Consider the following 21,520-nt stretch of genomic DNA (forward strand, 5'->3'; position numbering starts at 1 on the left):
AGGAAGGTGGGGGGCAGCGTCATGGTGGCTGATGCCTGCTCAACTCTGCTTCCCCTGGGAGAGTCAGTTTCCTGGGGGGGGGGGGTGCTGTGTCTGGCTCACCGCCGGTGACTGAAACCCAGCAAGTCTAACAGGGAGTCAGGGCCTGGGCTCAAAACCAGGTGGTGGGGACAGGACCGGCGGGGAGAAAGCCAGGTGGGCGTGACCTCGGTGTCAGGAAGTTTGGCACTGCCAGCAGATGGTAGAGCGAGTCCGAAGGGCATGGGGACACTTGCCTGCACCTGCCTTCTCTGTGGGCCAGTGTGACTGTGGCAGCCGCCTGCCCCCAACTGCTGGGCATGTCCGCCCCTAATAGTGCCTCCTTGCTAGAACTTCAGCCCCACTTCTGGTATGTCTTGTACTGTGGCCGACGTGTAGCAGACCTTACCCCTACGACCTGTCCCTCAGGGCTCCTGTCACCGGTACCTCAGGGAGTGTTGTAACGGGCCTTCTCTGCTTCCTGTCCTAGAACGTGATGCCTCTCTCTGCGGGCCTCTTCAAGAGCGAGCACCGAAACCCCGTGCCCCAGTGCCCCCCGCGGCTGCACGTGCAGTTCCTGTCCCACGTGCTGTGGAGCAGGATGCCCAACCAGTTCCTGAAGGTGGACGTGTCCCGGGTCGGCGAGCGCCAGGGCTGGCTGGTGCAGTGCGCGGACCCCCTGCAGTTCATGTCCCTGCACATCCCTGAGGAGAACAGGTCCGCCCTGCGTCTACACCGTTCCAGGGGCTCCGGGGTGGCACTGGGGCGCAGACGGAGATTTGAAAGTATCTCATTTCTCGTGTCCAATGGAGACGTTGTTTTACATATGACAAGTTCAGATCCTGAGACAAAACGATTATGCTGCCGTTGGGGAGGTGGGGAGGTGGGGAGGTGGGGCGCTATTTCTTCCCACTCTCTTGCTTTTCTTACGGCGACAGCAAGTGAAATCTCAGGCAGGTGCCCCTGCGGCCTGGCTCCCGACCTTATGAGTGACTTGGTGTCAAAAAGTTGCAAGGGGTTAGAGACAGGGTCACAGGAATCAGTTTAACCCTCCGTTGGACAGGCACGAAAAACTCACAGTAAGTGACAGGCACGAAAGAAAGCCAGAAAGATGCTGAAAGCCTTGGAAACAGCGGACCTGCACTCCAGGGGGTGACTGGCAGCACGGAGTGTGGTCCGCACGCACAGGTGGCTCCATGCTCGTCAGTTTTTCCATTTTGTGGCCTCTGAAGTTGTGAGGTCTTTGTTTCGGCAGCCTCAGGATCGAGAAGGAGCTGTTTCTAAGTTTTGGAGCAAAATTGGCCTCCCAAAATATCATCAAAAAGTGTGGTCACAGAGTGGAAACATCGCATGAAAAATGCAAAGATGAACACTTGTGTTTGACGTCTTTAACCCTAGAACGGTTGCAGGAGATAGGCCCAGTTTTATATAATTAGACATGCTTGGCACTTCAAAGAAATTTGAATAGCTTTAAAATTTAGCATGTGCCTTGGAAAACAGCTTGTAAGTTCCTCAGAAAATTAAATACAGACTTGCCATATGACCTGTCAATTCCACTGCTAGTAAGCACACACCCAAGAGAAATGAAAATAATGGCCTCAAAAGGCTGTACATCAATGTTCATAGGAGCCAAAAAGTGGGGCTCTCCCCGATGTCCAGCAATGAGGTGGTAAATAGGGGGCGGCCTCTCTGTACAGCGTTATTCGGCAATAACAAGAGCACAGTACCAATACAGTCTGTGAAAGAGGCAAACCTTAAAACATTACATTTACATGTTTTATGTTAACTAGTAAAGAGATTACTACGAGGGAAGACAAGCTAAATCAGTTGAGGTGTGTGCCTTGGCTCGCCCTGATGTGAGTGTGAAGTTATGAGATGTAGACTACAGACCCTTCAGAACCTTCTCCTTCATTGCACAAACCTGCACTAGTGCCCACGGCATTCCTGGCCCTGGATACAGAGGGGAAAGCCGCAGACCTGGCCCCTCCCGTAGGAGAGCGGTCTGGAAGGGGGAGAGGTGTTGGAAGGGACTCACTGCGTGAGTGGTGGGTGGGGGTGGGTTGGGGTGACAGCAGCGGTGGAGGGTGAAGTCTGTCCGTGTTTCTGACATGGTGTGAGGGGTGCACTGCGTTCTTCTTTTTCCTTGTTCAAGTGCGATTGTCTGCAGTTCCACCCCACCGTGTGCACTGTGTTCTTTAGTGTGCACCTGGAGTGCAGGTGGTCGGTGGGGCTGCAGTGCATGTTTGTGCATTTGACCTTCCTTCTGGCCGCAAGGCAGGGGATCATCTTCCCAGGGGGTTGAAGCCCAGCCCAGACCTGGGGTCGCCATCCACCACACTTTGAGGGAGGGGCCACTCAGTTATACCTTCCCAAGGATCGGGTGCCGGCAGTGGGGGCCCAAGGTTGTGTGGTGCGTAATCGTTTGCTTTGAGACTGTAGTGCAGGGTACTTCCGATTCTGAGAGGTGCGAGGTGGCATCCGTACAGACTGCACCATGGAGCCTCGGGGGCTTGTCATGTAATGCCTGTGCCATGAAAGACCTCATCCAGTGGCTAGGCGTGGGCAGGACGATGGAGTAGCGGGGATGTGACAAAGCTGAACAACAGTTCATGACGCCTTGGTCCCTGCTATGTCCTGGGTGGGGTTCTGGAAATATGTTAATGTTACTGCACAAATGTGTAACAGCCCTATTCTGATGAACTTACGTGATAGCCTCACCAAGGGACCCTTTCCAGAGGAGTAGCCGCTTATCTAAGGCAATCATGTACTCTTAAAATAGCCTCTATTCTATAAGGAAAGACTTTAGGTATCTTCTGGCCTATTTTTGAGGTTTTATGTGTTGAAAAGGCATGGTTTGTGGCAAAGCAAAATGACCTAGAGTAGGAGCCTGTGTAAACTCGGTTTCCCAGCAGAAACCTTCCTGAGTGGGAAGCCTCTCTGTGGTCTGTGTTTCCTGAGCCGTGAGCCACGCACCCTGGTGGAGGCAGGGGCCCTGTGTTCTGTGAGGGAGATCAGCTGGAAGTGAGGTCATGTCCGGGAATCAGCCCGGTTACCTGCTATGACTGGTTAGTGGATGGCGCTCAGGTTAGAGAAAAGGGCACAGACTCCTGAATGTAAGGCAGAGTTTTCTGGCTTCTGGGAACCAGACAGCCAGTTGGAAATGAGACTCGGGATTTTTCAAGGAGTTCTCACGTTCTGAAAGGAGGGGTCCCCAGAGTCAGACTGAGACCCAGGTATCTGAGAGGTGCCCCAAACCTTGGGAGCATGGATGAAGAAGAGGGTGCAAGCACGAGTGAGTGGAAATTTTCAGCATAAAATTCTGTGTGGAAGGACTCTTGTAAAACATCTAGAACTGATCTTTAAACAATCTATGCTGCCTGTCCCATGCCCCAGGAAAGGGCAGGGGGCAGGAGAGAGCGTGTGCAGGCGCGAGCTCCTGTCTCTCCTGTGACTTAGGGTGCCCCTCCCCCAGGTCCGTGGACATCCTGGAGCTGACGGAGCAGGAGGAGCTGTTGCGCTTCCACTCGCACACCCTGCGGCTCTACTCGGCCGTGTGCGCCCTGGGCAACCACCGCGTGGCGCATGCGCTCTGCAGCCACGTGGACGAGGCGCAGCTGCTCTACGCCATCCAGAGCAAGTACATGCCCGGCCTGCTGCGCACCGGCTACTATGACCTGCTCATAGACATCCACCTGAGCGCCTACGCCACCGCCCGGCTCATGATGAACAATGAGTTCATCGTGCCCATGACAGACGAGACCAAGAGCATCACGCTCTTTCCGGACGAGCACAAGGAGCATGGGCTGCCTGGCATCGGCCTCAGTACCTCGCTGCGGCCACGCATGCGCTTCTCCTCACCCAGCTTTGTGAGCCTCAACCACGACTGCTACCAGGACAGCCCCGAGTTCCCCCTGGACACGCTGAAGGCCAAGACCATGCAGATGCTGACTGAGGCTGTGCGGGAGGGTGGACTGCGGGCGCGGGACCCTGTAGGGGGCACCACCGAGTTCCTCTTCGTGCCTCTCATCAAGCTCTTCTACACGCTGCTCACCATGGGTGTCTTCCAAGGCGAGGACCTGAAGCACATCCTGCAGCTGATTGAGCCCCGGGTGTTCACAGAGGCTGCCTCAGAGGAGCAGCAGCAGGCGCCGCCCTTGGAGCCCCACACCGATGACTCCAGGCCCGAGGGTGCACGTGGGGATGCAGCTGAGGGGCTGCTGCAGATGAAGCTTCCTGAGCCCGTGAAGCTGCAGGTGAGCAGGGGAGAGGACTGTAGCTGAGCCAGGGAAGGAGGGTGGGAGCTCAGGATTGCGGGAGGCCCAGGCACTGAGACTCGCGCGTGCGCATTCCTGTATAGTGGGGCTGTTTGGAAAACTGACGCCCCGTTATGTTTTGGGACCCATAAATCTAATTTTCCTATATTTGGAATGGGTTTAATGGATTTTCCAATTGAGTCAATTGACAGTAGTTAATAAAAGATAAACTTAGTATTTTTATCAAGGTGGTTCTTTGGCAAAGTACACATCTGTCTGCTATACATGTCTGAAAGTTGGGCCTGTCAATGTGTGTGTGCATGGATGTGTTTATATGTCCATATGTGCACCCATGTGTAGAGTTGTGTGTATATGTTGGGGACAGCTTGGTGTGGTTTTGGAGACTGTAGCCCTGTGAGAGCAAGCTCTGAAAAGGACTGATAAGTCTCCCTGGAAAACCAGGTCATAATGTAGGTGGCAGCCATGACTCGATTCTGACACTGAGGGTCCCACAGGAATCAGGCCCAAAATGTACGTTTTTGTCCTCTGAGGCCAACTCCGCTCAGCTATAAGCCCTGTCAGTATAACCCAGACGCTTGAATTCAGGGCATAAAGAGTGAAACCCCCTACCTACTTCATGACATCGGCCTTTACAGCCGTCTGGTGCCTGCATGTCTCACAGACCCCAGCCCGAAAAGATTTCTGTGTTTCTTTAATTGTTATCTATAGGTAGTGTTAGTTTTTTTATAACTATAGCCTGTTGGATGTTGATTGATAAGCTATGCACATGTGCTGCATCCCCCCGCATGTCCCAACCCCAGTAAAAGCTGTGTTGGAGAGAGGCAGGGGCCATTCTCCACTACAGGGAATCGCCACCCTTTTCCCACCAGCGCAACAAGATTGTGGCTGGGAAAACTCCTTATTTCCATCTGTGGTGGCCCCGGGGGCCCTCGCTGGCCCAAGTTCCCCTCGTATGTATTTGCATGTATGTGTAGTTGTGTGTATGTATGCATACGTATATTTGTGCATGTCCATTTGTGTGTATGTATAGTTGTGTCTGTATGCACATTTCTGTGTGTAGAGTATGTGGGTATAAATATGCATATTTGTGTGTAGTGTGCATATAGGTGTGTGTGTTGTAGAGATAGGTGTATATGGGTGTACAGTTGTGTGTATGTCAGTGTACGTGCCTGAAAGCCACGGGCACAGGCTTCTGTCTGTCAGCTCTTCTTCTCCCTCCGGGCCCTTTGCCATTCCCTGGGTCTTTCCTTCTGTTTCTGCATCACACGTGTTTGCTGGAATGCCTGAAATCCAGGGGTTTAATAACCACTCCTACCCTGCCCACACTCTCGCCAACCTCAGGGCACACGTCCCACAGCCAGACGTCGCTTTCTGCATGTGTTCCTGAGGAGGAACCGCAGGATGGCCTGTTTTTGTGCTCATGATGTCTGAGGACCTTTCTTCAGCCTTTTAGGTCTGTTGGGGCTACCTGGCTGCGTGCATCATTGGCACACTGCTTTCCCTTCCGTTGCGCTGGCAGGTGTTTCTCTGAGCCAGGCGCTCGTGCTGGGGGTGGCAGGGGGCGCCCTGCCTTCCAGCAGCTCGGTCCCTGGGGGAAATGTGCACTTGCTGATGCACTTCTTTCCAAATGCCTCACCACTGACCTGAAGGCGTTGGACCTGAAGGCACAGAGTGGACGACTAGCGTAGTAGAACGGAGTACTAGAAGGCAGTGAGAAAGGCTTCGGAGCTCCTACCCGAGGTCAGACCAATGAGTGTGTGTGGACAGGTGGGCAAGGAGCAGGAGGATTCTGGGACCCTGCCTGCAGGATCCACAGCTCCACAGGCTCTGAAGCAGGAAGCGGCCATGCGGCTGCAGCTAGTGCGCCCTGGAGAGGGGGTGAGGCAGGCCGAGGGCAGGCCACACAGATGGGAGCTGTCGGCTCCCACCAGCCGTATGACAGATTATGAGTTGTAGCCTAAGTATGATTAAAACCAATGAACAGTTTTAGCAAGAAAATTTTATCCTGAAATCATAGTGCAGCTGCTGTGAGTAAAACGGGTGTAAGGGAGAGAGGCCAGTCGGGGCAGACTGGGCCAGGAGGCCATCACGTGGGCCTAGACCGAGGGGTGCGCTCATGCTAGGGTAGGGCAAATGATAGGGGGTGGACACCGGGGCTACTTTAGAGCCACCACTGACAGAAATGGCTCTCTTGTGGATGCCCAGGGTTCTCTATTGAATCACAATTGGTATCACTGCATTTAAATGTTTTCCTAAACTTGGGCATAGCGTCTCTGGATAGGCATGTTTGTAAAGACTTACTGTACAGTGAAAAACCCTTTTGGCTTCCTGTAGAGAATATTCGGTCATTTAGTGACTATGTGATAAAACCACTTAGTTAACTTACATGCAAAGTCTGGAGATAAACGGTTCTGGAACTGCTGGAACTCAGTGGTACCATTTGAAACCCAGAACTTAGTGTTCCCCTGTGACCTTTAGTCTGTGGTCTCCATCCTGAGGGGCTATCTCCTCTCCCTCCGGGGAGCACATCATGGCCCAGGAACTCTCACTTTGACAGGAGACTGTTCCAATCCGTTACTATGATGGAAGTTCTGTCACAGGAGACCCTGGGGACACTTCTTACATGCCTCATTGGCCGTTGCACCGGTGCCTGCAGGGGGCCAGGACAGGGAGTATCCACCAAAGGGACAGGCCTCTGCCATTTTGGCTTCGGCAAATTCTGTCTTGTCCCTGGGACCTGCTGCACAAACTCAGGGTGCTGTTCACAGAGGAGCAGGGTTGGCAGCCAGGCATTTCTGCCCTGATTTCGACTTTATGTCCATGAACTGTTTCAAGATTCAGATTTGGCGTCTTTTCAATTGTCTTCTTAGATGTGTCTGCTCCTTCAGTACCTCTGTGACTGCCAGGTCCGACACCAGATAGAAGCCATAGTGGCCTTTTCAGATGACTTTGTTGCCAAGCTGCAAGACAACCAGCGCTTCCGCTACAATGAGGTCATGCAGGCCTTGAACATGTCGGCTGCGCTCACAGCCAGGAAGACAAAGGAGTTCAGGTCCCCGCCTCAAGAACAGGTACGAGAATGAGTGGAAAGTCCCTCCTTTTTACTCAGGGTGTCATCTCATTCAGGAGTCACGTGCTGCAGAATTATATTGTAAGTCACAAGGGTATTTTTCCCTGTTCTCTTTAAACCAGCCAAGGCAGTGTAGTCAGTATTCGCAGGTTCACCAGTCAATCCACTTGGTGAGTTTAAACAAGTAAGAGACTTACTGAAAGCGGTGAGGTGTCTGATGGCCTCCTGGAGGAGGCCCTGTGCTATATTCTGACATCCCGCAAACCGGGACACTCCGCAGCCACAGGCGGTAGTCACGGCGGACCCAGGCCTACCCACTGACGGGGCCCTGGACTGCTAGGGCGCTTTCATATTCTAAATTCTTATTTATTTTCTTGCTTTTCATTGACAGTTGGCATTCGGTATTATTTTATGTTAGTGTCAGGTGTGCAGCATAGTGGTCAGACATTTATGTAATTCACAAAGAAGACACTTCCTACTCAGTCTGTCCCTAGAAGAACCAAACGTCACTGCCTCCACTCTTACTGGATGATCGGTCCTGTCATGGTTTTTCCTCTCATTTAGCTCCAAGCCCAGGTCTCCCCGGGGTGCGGCAGAAGCACAGGTGTGTGCCGGCACCAAAGAGTGAGTGCGTCTGGGGACGTGAGTTTTCTGGAATTATCCTCAGGAGGGCAATCACAGTGTGAGAAGTTAGATATCGTCTTTGGTATCTTACTTCTGCCATTTCCCTCCAGAGTCAAGATGAAGGTGTTTAGGGACTTACCGCAGAATTTACTATTTCTCAGAAGAATGTAATTTCTTTGGGGGAATAGACAAAGAACATGGTTTATTGCTATAAACATCAGTTACTGAGCAGAAGACACGTCCAGCTGCCCCTGAGTACGCTCCATTTACTGAACCGTCGCTGGGGGGCTTCTGCCTCTGAAAAGGTGGGGTGGGTCTGTCGTCCCCTGCTCTGCCTGCACAGTGCAGCTGTCATCCTGGGAATTGCAGAGAACACACAGGGACTCTGAATGACAGAGAGAAAGGCGGGTACTGGCTGCAGAACTCAGAACTCAAGGAGCAACCTGGTGATAAGCTCCTGTCCCACACTTGGAGTTGAAGAAGCCAGCTACCCAGCATGTCCTGAATGCCAGAATGCCCACAGCCATAGACAAAGAAAGCCCTATGAAAGCCTTCTATGTCGGGCCAGACCAGGAAAACTCTTTCAAGTAAGACAGAAAACTTTTAGGTATTAGGTAACCACATGATCCAGCCAAACTCCACAGCAAACACTGGAGCCTGACCCCCACCCAAGCAGCAGTGGTGAGTGAGGAGCCAGCCGTCCCATCTCATCAGCTGTGACAAGGTGCTTCAGCTGGGAGCTGAGATTTCACCCCGAGGCCCCCACAGTGTGAGCAGAGGCCAGGGAGGGAGAGGCACCAGCCAGGCCTGTGCACGTACAGGTGAGTGGGGCACTGGCTCGCCCAGCCTCCCCACTCTTCACAGGTCCAGGCAGGCCGAGCGGGGAGATGGACGTGCACTCCCACCAGGCAGTGGTGAGGCACCCAAAGCTACTCCCGTGCTCGATAGACTCAGGTAAAGCATGACGTTTACGTAAGACCCGAAGTCCCGTAACAATAACCAAATGTCCAGGCTTCGATACAAACATCTCTCATACCAAGAACCAGAAAAGATTTGAATAAAAACTATAATAGACACCAGCTCCGAGATAACCAGGTTGTTAAAATTATCTCACCAAGCATTTAAAGCAACCATCATAAAGTGCTTCAAAATGGAGGAAAGTAAGTCTCGGCAAATAAATAGAAAATGTAAGGAACCAAATGGAAAGTTTAGAAAGGAAAATAATCAGAGCTTTAAAAACCTGTATAGATGGACCTCACAGCAAAAGCGGGGCAGAGGAAAGAATCACTCAGCTGAAGAGAACGTTAGAAATTACCCAGCTGGAACAGAAGAGAGCAGCCCGGGCAAGGTCAGAAAGAGCCTTGGGGACCAGTGCAAATGCAACAAAACCATCTAAAGTCCAAGGGTTAGGAGAAAACGCTGAACTGAAAAAATGTTTGAAAAACTAATGGTTGAAAACTTTCCAAATTTGACAAAATATATAAAGAAAGAGATCCAAGAAGCTGAGTAAACTCCAAACAGGATACCCAAAGAAATCTAAACCAAGGCGTACCAGAGTGAAACTTCTAAAAACTAAAGACAAATAAAATAATCTTGAAAGTAGTGAGAAAGAAATCGAAACCGGAAAAGCTGTTGTTCATGCTGCCTGTCCCATACCAGGCCCAGTAAGCAGAGATGGGGACTGAATCTTCATGGGCTCTTTGTTCAGAGGGCTGGTGATCTGAGAAGACACAGATTTGTACCTTAATGTTGTGTAAGCATGTTGTGTACCTTAATGCTTGTAAGCATTTTCTTACAAGCCAGCTGTTTTATAACAGAGAACAAAGTGTGGTGAGGAGTTTTGAAATTCAAGGAAAATTAGATTACAAAAAACTACGGCATCCTCACCCTGAGTGGTTAGCTGTCCCTGGGCCAGGTGGGCAGTCATCTGTCTCTCTCTGGAACACAGTGGCTCAGATGTCACCAGCTTTGTCCCAGGAGGGAAAGGTAAGTGTTACCTGCAGTTCCTGAAACAATAGCTTTAACCTGTGCATTACCTACTGGGCTTGTCAACTAGTCACTAAAATTTTCCAACTCTTGAGTCCTCTATCAAAATGACACCTTTAGGGGAAAAGCAATTTGAGCAATTGTATTTCTGCTTAAAAAACATGGAGGCCAGAAGGAAGTGGTATATTTTTCAAGAGCTGAAAGAAAAAAGAAAAAACCCCTGTCAACCCAGACTTCTGTGTTCAGAGAAATCCCCTTTATTAAGGGGGAATCCAGACCTCCTCAGATGGATGAGCACTCTGAGGATTTGACTGCACCAGACCCACCCTGAAAGAATGTCTAAAAGGGTGTTCTTGAAACAGAATGAATCTGACAAGAGCATACAATTTGGACAGTCAGGAAGGAGGAAAAGAACAACGGGTAAAGATACGGGTAAATATAATACACTTTCCTTCGCTGAGTTCTGTAAACAAACATCTGTGTGTACGTGCACCTGTGCAGTTCAAATCCATGTTGTCCTGTGGTTTCCTGTGCTTTCAGTCCACAGTGGGGAGCCCACGTGTGTGGAGGGCGGACTTAAGTTATACATGGGTTTTCAACTGCACAGGGGGTTGGCATCCCTGACCCCCATGCCATTCAGGGGCCAGTTATTTAGGGAATATTTCAGTCAATTATATTTCAGATGAAGGGAAATAGGGAACAGAAAGGAGATACGTTTCTACACTTCACCAAACTGGTGAAATGTTGACACCAGAGACTCTGATAAATTATGTGTATATAACGTGATATCCAGAGCCATTGCTAAAACAGTTTTACAAAGAAACACGTGAAAAAATGCCATGGATAATTCAAAATGGGAGCCTAAAATTTGTCACGGAACCCACAGGAAATTGGGAAAAAATAAATTAGAACACACATTAAAGAGGTAAAGTAGCAGACCTCAGGTATAAGATACTAGTAAATTCATGAATATAAATAATCTAGTATACCAATGAAAAGAGATTGGCAGAGTGGATTTTATAAGCTTCACCTAACTTTATGTTGTCTACAAGAAACTCACTTCAAATACAATGATGTAGGTAGGTTGAAAGTAAAAGGATGAGGAAAGATAATAGCATGAAAAATTAGTCAAAAGAAAGTAAAATTACCTATAGCAGAGCAAAGAAAATGACCAGAGTTAGACATAACATTATGTACTGATAAAGTATATGCACCAAACAACAGAGCTGCACAATGTGTGAGGTCAGCACAGAACCGAAGGGAGAGACAGACAAACACAGTTGGAGACTGCACCACCTCTCTCTCACGATAATTGATAAATCTGGACGGTGTATGCACTAAGAACAGAGCTGCACAGTATGTGAGGGCAGCACAGAACTGAAGGAAGAGACAAATACACAGTTGGAGACTTCAACAGCTCTCACAATAATTGATAAAGCCAGACAGCAATAAGCGAAAACATGCAGAGTGCAGCACTATCATCAGCTGACAGGATTTCTGGATATTGTGGAATACTCTATCCAACAACAGAATACACATTTTTTTCTGATCACCCCTGAAACACCCACAAAGATGGACCTTTGTAGCCTGTGTATCTAAGGCTATAAAATGACCTCAACAAATGAAAAATAATTGGATCTTTTTCATGCAGAATGTTTTTTCTTCTACAGTGACATTGTTACAGAATGGACACAGGGGCTGTGGGGTCTTTGTGTCACTATGGATTCTTTGTGCCAGGGAATTGGAACTGTAGCTCTCAGTGCCAAAGTTTGGTGAAAAGGAAAGGAACTAGTTATTCTAAAGTTATACAGACTTAGAGTAATGACTTAATGTCTTCATTAAAGCCCCAAAGTCCCTTAAAACATCCACAAACACACACAGTCCTTCCTTACTCCCTTTGCCCAGTCCAGGAGTACTGTATCTGAGGGAAAAGAAATAGAAGTCTGTGGCTTGGCTAATTTCTGGTTCTTCCCAGTAATCTGGACTCAGCAGGCAGGCCTCCCTCGGTTCCCAGCACCATTAGCTGTGTCGCCGGGATCTCCAGTTCTTAATCCAAACCCACGTGGCACCTTCTCATGGCCCACCAGCAAGAGTCCTTTTCACCCCTTTCCTTCCTGCAGTGTCTTTCCTGCATTTTTCCAAACTGCTAAGAGAGAGCTCTGCATGGTTGCTCCATCTGGCTTTCCTGCTTCCTAAGCTGAGTGGTTAAAAGAGCCCCCTCTCCACCCCCAAAACTGCATGGTTCCAACCCATATGGCTGCTGCCCTCGGTTTAAATCCCAGTGCAAATCTGCCTCTGCTGTCTCATTTCTGGCTCCTCCCACAATTGGTTACACCTGCCAGCATTCCTGTATTGTTTTCAACCTTTCTGGGCTGCTGTAGTAAGTCTGGGCAGGCGTGGCCCCGTGGCATGGAGCGAGCCATCTCCAAGCTCTTGGTGCAGGTGCCTCCCTGTTACAGCATGGGTTGAAGTCACTCCCGTCTCCCTGGCTCTAAGCATAGCCTTAGGTACTTAACCTATTCCTGCAGCTAGCCAGCTGCTATAGATATGTAAGATAGCCATTTTTGCATATCAGGTATGAAGCTGGCCCACTTTTGATATGCAAAATAACTCTGAATGGCTCTGCTTCATGTGTCCCATCTCCCAGTGCAGACTTGTGGGTTTGGGGAAAGCTTATACTTTTATATTTCCTGGAGACCTGGAGTTGTGGACACCATTACAAATCCCTCTTTGGGGGGGGTGGCTATACCCTATTACAAAATCAAATTAGAAATTAGTAACAGAGAGATAACAGGAACAATCTTCAAAAACTTGTTAACTAGAGAACATATTTCTACAATTTTCATGGTTCAAGGGGGAAATTTAAAACTACAGTGAAGTAGAAGAAAAATAAAATATCACATAACAAAATTTGTGGAAGTGACTAAAGCTGTGCTGAGAGGGAAATACATTTAAAAAGAGAAAAATGCTCAAATGTATAAAACTGAGGCTGCCATCACAGGAATTTATAAGGAGAGCAAAATAAACCCGAAGCAACCATAAGGAAGGCAGTAAGAGATAAAGAGCAGAAATCAACGAAACTCAAAACTGGACGCTTGAAAAAAATTAGTGTATCCCAAAGCTGGTTATTAAAAATGTTATGAAAAATCAACAAACCTCTAAAGAGACTGACAAAGGAAAAAAGAGAGAAAACACAAACGACCAATATCAGGAATGAGACATCACTGTGGACCCCGAAGATATCTGGGGGTGGCATGGTTCCCTTTTTGTAACACTCTTGACAGGGCAGTGAAATAGAAATGGAGGGCAGAGTGTGGTTGATGGGAGTCGGGCAAGGAGAGGGCAGGAGGGATGTGGGAGTGGCTGTGACAGGGCAGCAGGAGGGACCCTGGAGGGGTGGACTTGTTCTGTGTTTCTTCTGTATCACTGAGATGCCCCGGTTGTGACACTGTGTTACTGTTTCGCAAGGTGGTGCCGGTGGGGCGCACCAGGCAGATGGTACATGTATTGTTTTCTACGATACCATCAGAATCTACAGTTATCTCAGAGTACAAGGTTTCGAAATCTCACATTAAAAATTCTAAAAAGGAAACCAACAATTGTTTCTTAAAGGAAAATTACAGGCTATCACAGACCTTTGTTTTTCATCCATAAATTTAATATTGTCTCTAAACTTTTAAAAAATGGAAGAAAGTGTCTTGCAGTTTAATTGAATTATGAACAAGTGCATAGTTATCCGTTGTATTATTTTTATTATGTTTAGATTTTTTCTTCTTTACTATTGTATCTTTTTCAAAAAAAGTTTTTGTAAATGTTCAATAAAGTGTAGAAGTTAGGTAAAGAATTGGAAATCTAGGTGAACCCAAATAAAATACTTTAAATAACATTTAGTTATTAGTTGGTGTAAGAACTCTCAGTGTGCAAGGGTTTAAGACATTGTGGAGTGACAAGAAGAAGCAAATGATGTGACTGTTTTGCAGCACGTTCAGCTCTGAGTGATTTGATTTATTTTGTGACTTTTTTTGATCTGATGGATAACAGTTTTCCATAGGTTGGGCAACAATTTACAAATACGCCAAAACAGGTTTTGAATGTCTTTGGTTTTCACAGTTTTTGCTGTGTTGCTCCTGAGTCCACTTTTCTCTCATACATGTCCTTCTTCTCCTTGGTTCTAAACTTTCAGATCAACATGCTTCTCAACTTCAAGGATGACAAAAACGAATGTCCGTGTCCCACGGAAATCCGAGACCAGCTCCTGGACTTTCACGAAGACCTCATGGCTCATTGCGGTGAGGCCTCTGTGACGCACAGCTCACGCTCAGTGCACACACACTGGTGCAAAAGTAAACCTGGACAGAACAGGTCCACGGACAGGCTCGGTGTCTGTCAGGGGTCGCCTGACATACTCACCACAGTGAGAGGGCTCCCTGACCCCCGGTGGGAAGTCAGGAAGGGTGGAGAGAACAGACAGGCTCTCAGACGGAGCAGGGATGACAGAATCTTTCTCCGTACCCCCCTCTTCATCTTTCCCCCCTCTCTCAGGGCCAGGGCTTGGGGGTGTTGCTGGTGAGAAATTGTTACCAGGTGCTTTGGGCAGACCGCTGACTGTGAGGTTGGTTGCACCTGAAGAAGTTCGTCCATGAGCAGTTGTATGGAAACAGACTGTGGGGCCTTTCTTCAGGTCTGGCCGAGTCCTGAGACATGCTGTGTCATGAGACAGCATGTGTCTCATGAACTTACTTAATGCCCAAGGAAATCCTGCATTAGATTACATGTTGGTGGCCCAAATCTATTAAGGGGATTCTTCCCCCTTTTATTTGGAGAACTTTAAAAATAGGGTTGATTAGGTGTCCTGGATGTGTGTTCCTTCTCTCTGTGTGCGGAGGTGCGGATAGCATCTGTGTTCCAGTGGGAAAAATGAACTGACCACTTCTTAACTGATACATACAGCAGCAGCAGTATTTTTCTTTTCATTCAGAGAATGAAAGCACTGCCTCCGTATTAATTCAGCTTATGAATGAAGAGCCACTGATGACTGCCATGACGTCATACCATGTAGAGTGTGGATAGGGGACACTGCGAAATGGCAGAACTGTTGCTTCAGCCATCCCCGATCCAGGGCACCCAAGTCTGCCTGTTCTCCCAGCGCCTCAACTCCTCACATGCCACCGACATTTATGGAGGCAGAGCTGCAGGAGTAGGCAGATGGCGCCTGAGGTCAGAGACGGTGGCCCCAGTTGGCGCAAGGAGGAGAATGGACTTTGTCTCCCGAGACAGGGTTTCTGTCCTCTGTTCAGTGTGTATTTCGGGCTGGCTGCCTGTGCCCACCAGCCCGCAGGAACGGGGACAGAGGAGGGAGCAGGCCCGACCGGCGTGTGGCCCGCTCTCACTGGGGGCGCCTGTGAGCGGCTTGCTCGCTGTCCTCCAAAGGTCTCAGACAGGGCGTTGCTTTGCACTGTGAATGGGAGAGGTGGCACAGCCCGAGAAGCGCTCCTTCTGCGTGTACTTTTTCAGTATGTTTTTCTCTCCTACTAGGAATTGAGCTGGATGAAGACGGCTCTCCGGATAGCAATGGCAACTTAACAATCAGAGGCCGCCTGCTGTCCCTGGTGGAGAAGGTGACGTACCTGAAGAAGAGGCAAGCAGAAAAGCCAGTGGCAAGCGACCCCAGCAAGTCCTGTAAGCAGTAAGAAGGGGCACTTCCTGGGCACTCAGCCGCTGGCGCCTCCTCACCGTTGAACTACTAATATTGCTCTAGATGAGCCAGTGAGAAACTGAGATTGCAGCGTCCAAGAATTGGGTTTCTGAGCAGGCGTCAGTGGTGCCAGGAGTGTGCGGCACTGTCCGCGATATTCGATGTTCGTAGGAACTGGGGAGGAGGCGGCTTTGCGAGGGTGGGGGGCGCCCCACACTAGGGCGTTAGGGATTGGATCGGAGGCTATTGGGAGAAAGCCAAAGGGGGTAATAATGCCGTCTTCATGTCTAAATACTCTGCAGTTGATTTTCAAGTATTCTCACATGAAATCAAACCTTTTATTAAAGCATAAACAGATACTGTCCGTAGTGCACTCTGGTTCTGAGATATTGATGCGCTTTACGCATTTCTGGCTTGTGCACGGTCTGCGTAACTGGAGAGTTGCAGCTGACACTGGGGACCAAGGCAGCACAGGGATTTCGAGTCTCTGCCATGTGTTCCTGCGCAGGCGGGCAGGTGGGGGTGGCGTCTGTGAGACCTCGGCTTACCTCCCCCCCGAGACTCCTGTTTCATGTGCTACGCTGAAAGAAAGTAAACTCATGAATTTGCAGGACCGTTTTCACTAACTGAGCAGGGAAACTTTTTTTAATTTATACAATTACCGTTAAATTTGTTCTGTAGTGTCAACAGCAAATTGAGTCAGGTTTTCTTCAAAATCAGAGTTTAGCATTTCTTATAATCCCTTTTTTATTATCAAGTTCATGATTTTGAGCTGTGAAAATGATGGCATGGTTTTGAGGAACATGGAAGTATATTGGTATTTTATCTGCAGTTTGTTAAGTGGTTGAAATTGGTAGTTTTTGTTTTTCCTTAAATCTGTTTTTTTGACTGGGTTACAGCAGGTTAAACTGCTTTCTGTTTTGAACATGAGCCAGTGTGTTGCTGATGTTAGGAATTGAGCATGCCACCACGCGTGAACTGGCCATATTAACCCACTGACTTTGGGGGTAGCATCCATTGTGCCAGGTGCGGAAGGAAGTTCTTTTGTTTTGAAGTGCACTGTGTTACACATTACATAGCAAGTAATCTTCTGTGTATGAAATTACTTCACTTTAATACAGTTTCACAATGACATCCTTTTGACGATGTTTTAAGTGACTGTCGAGGACCCAGATTTAAGTGTACATATAATTACATGAGGTCACCATTGCAGATGACTCCAGTGAGGAGACAGTTGGGTAAACAGCTCCTTGAATGCTCATGACTGACCTTTAGAAGGACATGTGGTGTCAGATCTTCTGGGAGAAAGAGAATGGAACGAAGGAAATAAAAGTAAAATAGGATCGTTGACATTGGTCATTGTATGGATTGCCAACAGTAGTTTTGAAAAAATAGCTGCAATTTTGAAAAAACTAAAACTCTTTAGCTATAAGACTAGTTTGTGTAATTTTATTCTCTCATCACTATAACTTTATTGATATATACCACTATTTATAAATATTTAAATAAAGTTTGTTTTCCTCATAATATTTCTATTCATTCTAGTACAAATATAGATACGGTTGGGACCGTATCTATACGGTTGGGACTGGGAGATAGGCAGTTGAAACGCCCAGCTCATTTGTCTTCTCTTGTTATTTTCCTTTTTGAAAACTGTCGGTCGTGACGCTGCAGCCACCCTGCAGCAGCTGATCTCGGAGACCATGGTCCGGTGGGCTCAGGAGTCCGTCATCGAGGACCCCGAGCTGGTGCGGGCTATGTTTGTGCTGCTGCATCGGCAGTATGATGGCATCGGCGGGCTGGCGCGGGCTCTGCCCAAGACCTACACGATCAGCGCCGTGTCCGTGGAGGACACCATCAACCTGCTGGCCTCGCTCGGGCAGATCCGCTCGCTGCTGAGCGTGAGGATGGGCAGAGAAGAGGAGAAGCTTATGATTCGGGGACTAGGGTAAATTCAGTCCCTACAACCTTTTGTCTCCTCCATCTTTTCTTCCTAGTTGTTCATCTCAGCACTAGAACAGTGGGTGCATTAATAAAAGTACAGTGTGTAGACTTTATGTTCACTAAGTAAGATCGTTGTTTTCTAGAGATTGTCCTAACACCGAGTAGGGAAGTCGCTTGATAATGAATCTAATTTTATAACTGGAGGCTGAGATGGCTGTGATGCACAGCCAGCAGCCTGGGCTTTGTTTCTCATCGCTGAGTTAGTTACTCAGCGATGTAAAATCATATATAAAAATACAGGTTAATGAAAACACATTAAAATCCATGGGGACAAAAACTCTCATCAGCAGAAATTAATAAGAAAGTTTCTCTGGGCCTGTTGGGCCCTTTAAGAAGAATGAGGGAGTGAGAACTCAGCGGCAAAGGTTGCGCTCCACGTAGATTTGTGGGTTAACGTTTATACCTTATGCAGAGTCTGAGGACCCCCAAGTGGAGAAATTAACATAAAAATTGGCCTGGTGGTATGCTTTCTCAGCTCAAGTTTATCTGAAATTGTACAAGAAAAGCCTAAATACTACCAAAGATTAGCCCACAATCAAAAAACTGCAAAGCACATAGGAAAGAATCCACCATAAATAAGGGTCTGGAGATATGATAAACTATGGAGTTAGAACACCTCCCCCAAGAACTTCCCATGGTAGCCTGCTAGAAGGAGAATGTAAAGGTGCTGTACATAAAAGAATACATAGGGTCTCTAAAATTAAGTCATGCAGAAAGTCCAGGAATGTTTGAAAAGGATCTAAATAGAACTTGTAGAGATGAAAAATATAACTGACATCAAAAACAAATTGCAGAAAAAAACATGAGTAAATTAGACCACAGCTCTGAGGAAATTAGTCATGCAGCATCGGGAGACAAAAATACAACAGAACAGGGGACAGACCTGAGGGAGGGGCCTCGGAGAGGGGCCACCTGTGCTGAATGGGAGACTGGGAAAGAAGACAGGACACTGGAGCCCAAGGAGGGGAGTGTGGGAAGAGCCACTGGCTTGAGTTTTTCAGAAATGATGAAAGATGGGGCTTCACAGATTCCTGAAGCACCTGCAGTTCCACATCCACAGTGTAAAACCAGCACTAACTAGACTATTGTAGAAGAGAACAGAGGGGAAGGCCAGGTTGCTTACAGAGAAGCACTGTTTAGAATTCTCCAGGGCAGAGCTGGACAACACGACTCAGCCCAGCTGAGAAGTCAACACAGTGAGCTTGCGCTTTGTGTGGGTTCGGAGATCCAGATGTGTACCCCATGTTCAGGAGTGAGGGACACAAAGGTATTTCAGAATTCTTACCTGCCGTCCCTCATTGAAAGACCATCTAAAGGCTGCACAGTCAAGAAAGGAAAATGGAATTCAGAGGGAAGGGATGGGAGACCATGAGTTTTAGAGAGAAGGTTACCAGTGCATATTTACAGAAATCTGAGCACTTGATAATTTGCAGATATGAAAATAAGAGGGAACTAACATACCAGAGAAAAATGAGAAAATGACTTAAACGTAAGCATGTAGAAAACTGGAATGTAGCCCTGTCTGGTGTGGCTCGGTTGTTTCAGTGTCATCCCGCTAAGCGAAAGGTCACTAGTTTGATCCCTGGTCTGGGCACGCGCCTGGGTGGTGGGTTCAGACCCAGTTGGAGCACCTGGGAGAGACAGCCAGGCGATGTTTCTCTCCCTTTCTTTCTCCCTCCCTTCTCCTCTCTATAAAAGTAAGTAAATAATTTTTTAAGAGAAATTCATGATGTAAAATGTTGAAAAGTGATGTTGGAGACATATTTAGAAAAGAAAAAGCTAATCTAGCTCTATACATATCAGATAAAAAGACATAATGAAGATGACTATTGACATGGATAAAAGAGAATGCAAAAAATAACAAAAAGGATTAAAGAAACCTCAAGTTGGTTCTTTGAAAAAACTAATAAAATAGAGAATAGTTTTTTCTTTGGCAAAACTAAAAAATAATTGCAAGGAAGAGAAAGTACCAAAAACATTCAGGTTGTATGATATCATTCATGTACATTTTAAATTCTCCTAAAGCAATGCTATATATTGCCCACTTTTGAAATCATAAAAATAAAATGGAAGATTGTATTCCAAAATGGTTACAATGGCTACACACTAAAAATAAATATACTAACTGGACAAAGAGGGAGCACGAAAAAGCCTGAACAACAAAGGTGAATTTTACAGTCTTAATTTATGATTGTATGAGCTTCGGTCATTTTATTTAATGCCTTAAGTCTACCCTGAGGAGGCTTCTGATAATAAGCCAGTGAAAAAGGAGGCATTCAAGGAAATGGAAAGCACGCTTTCAAATAAACGTACAATGTTTCTTCTTGTGAAATTAGAAACATCCCCTAAAAGGGCACATTTAACAAGTGACAGCCTGCATGCCGGGTGGTTGGATTATAAATCCATTCAGTTTACCTAGACCTCAGGCAAACGAGATTCTCAAGTAAATAGTTTTCAAAGTTTGGTCATACTAAGGACTTGAACTGACACGGGAACAGACGCTGCAGCTGTAACTGGGTTTGAGAGCGGAGGGTCGCCTGTGGCGTGTGGGGTGTGCTGTGAAGGAAGGGGCCTGTGGTGGCCGTGTCTGTCGTTGCCCGAAATAGACCAGATTTTGCTGGTCCTGGGCCCTCCTCATTTTTCTGGGTTGTCCTGTCTTAAAGTTCTCTTTATTAAAACAAAAGTAAACTGAATGCTAGGTAAAAGACTGAAATTAAATAGCAAAGGAAGAAAAGAATCAGAGGAGGATTCTGCTATCCCATTTCCTCCATGTAGCCTGAGTGACAGAGTTAGGGAGAGACTGACTGCGTGGGTGACTCATGGGAGGGAGACCAGAGTCGGAGGCAAAGTTTGCATTTCCTTGCAGCCAGCACCTCCATTATGTGCTGAAGTTCTGACAGAAAGAAAAAGCTCTTGCATCGGATCGATTTGTGTTGCAATAACAATTAAGCGAGCTCCTCATTTGCAGTGACTACTAAACATTAAGATCCTTACAGACCCCTTCACACGCGTATTGTCATACTATGCGAGGCAGTGATGCTGAGGGGAAGCACTTCAGGTGCTGCCTGCTGCTGTTCTTCAAGCTGAATGTCTGTTTAATGAGTCCGATTACTTGTGCCTGGACTTCATGTGCATTCAGTTTCTTTTGGAGAATGTGGATCTTTTAAAAGGATTTCACCACAATAACATGCATGTAACAGGAAATAATGGTACTGTTATTAAACATGCAAATATTGAACACAGTACCAAAATAGCATCTGTGGAAAGCAAATATATATCAATAATCTATACAGGAAATTTCCTATAAATGTGAAAACTGATTTATTTCTATACAAAAGAAGGTGATCATGTTTGAATAGAAATTAAATTAGGAGTGATGTGTCCAAAATAGCATTTCATATTAGTGAATGTTTATATATTTAGTACATGTAAATGAAAATCATAGACAGTTTATATACTATTTTTAGTAGGCTACCAATCTTTTTGAGAAAAACTTAATTGTTGTTACTTTTGTGGCTTAACTGTGATTGCTCTTACTCTTTCATGTTTGCCAGCACTTATTTCTAACCAGGTGATTAGGTGAATTGTTACTGAAGTTTTGCTCTGACCTCTGTGCTTCCCTCCATACCTGTGTTCCTTTGCAGGGACATCATGAATAATAAAGTGTTCTACCAGCACCCTAACCTCATGAGGGCGCTGGGGATGCACGAGACGGTGATGGAGGTCATGGTGAACGTCCTGGGCGGTGGGGAGTCCAAGGTAAAGGGAGCCTTTGACTGCTGGCACGCTGTGTATCTCGGTCGTCTCTGTGACATGCATTTCCTAAACCCTTTCAGGAGGACTGTTCAG

General features: G+C 47.2%; 1 protein-coding gene across 2 annotated transcripts in view; it reads left to right on the forward strand.

The window, feature by feature from the left end:
* RYR2 (ryanodine receptor 2) overlaps nucleotides 1–21,520 on the forward strand; it is a 544,399-nt gene that overhangs the window by 363,445 nt on the left and 159,434 nt on the right. For both annotated transcript variants that reach the window (XM_053667877.1, XM_053667878.1), the window contains exons 35-41: nucleotides 509–735; nucleotides 3,491–4,271; nucleotides 7,163–7,363; nucleotides 14,156–14,261; nucleotides 15,508–15,651; nucleotides 17,342–17,615; nucleotides 21,316–21,430. In XM_053667877.1, coding sequence (XP_053523852.1) covers nucleotides 509–735; nucleotides 3,491–4,271; nucleotides 7,163–7,363; nucleotides 14,156–14,261; nucleotides 15,508–15,651; nucleotides 17,342–17,615; nucleotides 21,316–21,430 — 1,848 coding nt within the window. The remainder of the gene's footprint in view (nucleotides 1–508; nucleotides 736–3,490; nucleotides 4,272–7,162; nucleotides 7,364–14,155; nucleotides 14,262–15,507; nucleotides 15,652–17,341; nucleotides 17,616–21,315; nucleotides 21,431–21,520) is intronic.

This window comes from Artibeus jamaicensis, unplaced genomic scaffold, assembly GCF_021234435.1.
Source record: "Artibeus jamaicensis isolate MK-2021 breed Jamaican fruit bat unplaced genomic scaffold, CSHL_Jam_final contig_473, whole genome shotgun sequence".
Taxonomy (NCBI): Eukaryota; Metazoa; Chordata; class Mammalia; order Chiroptera; family Phyllostomidae; genus Artibeus; species Artibeus jamaicensis.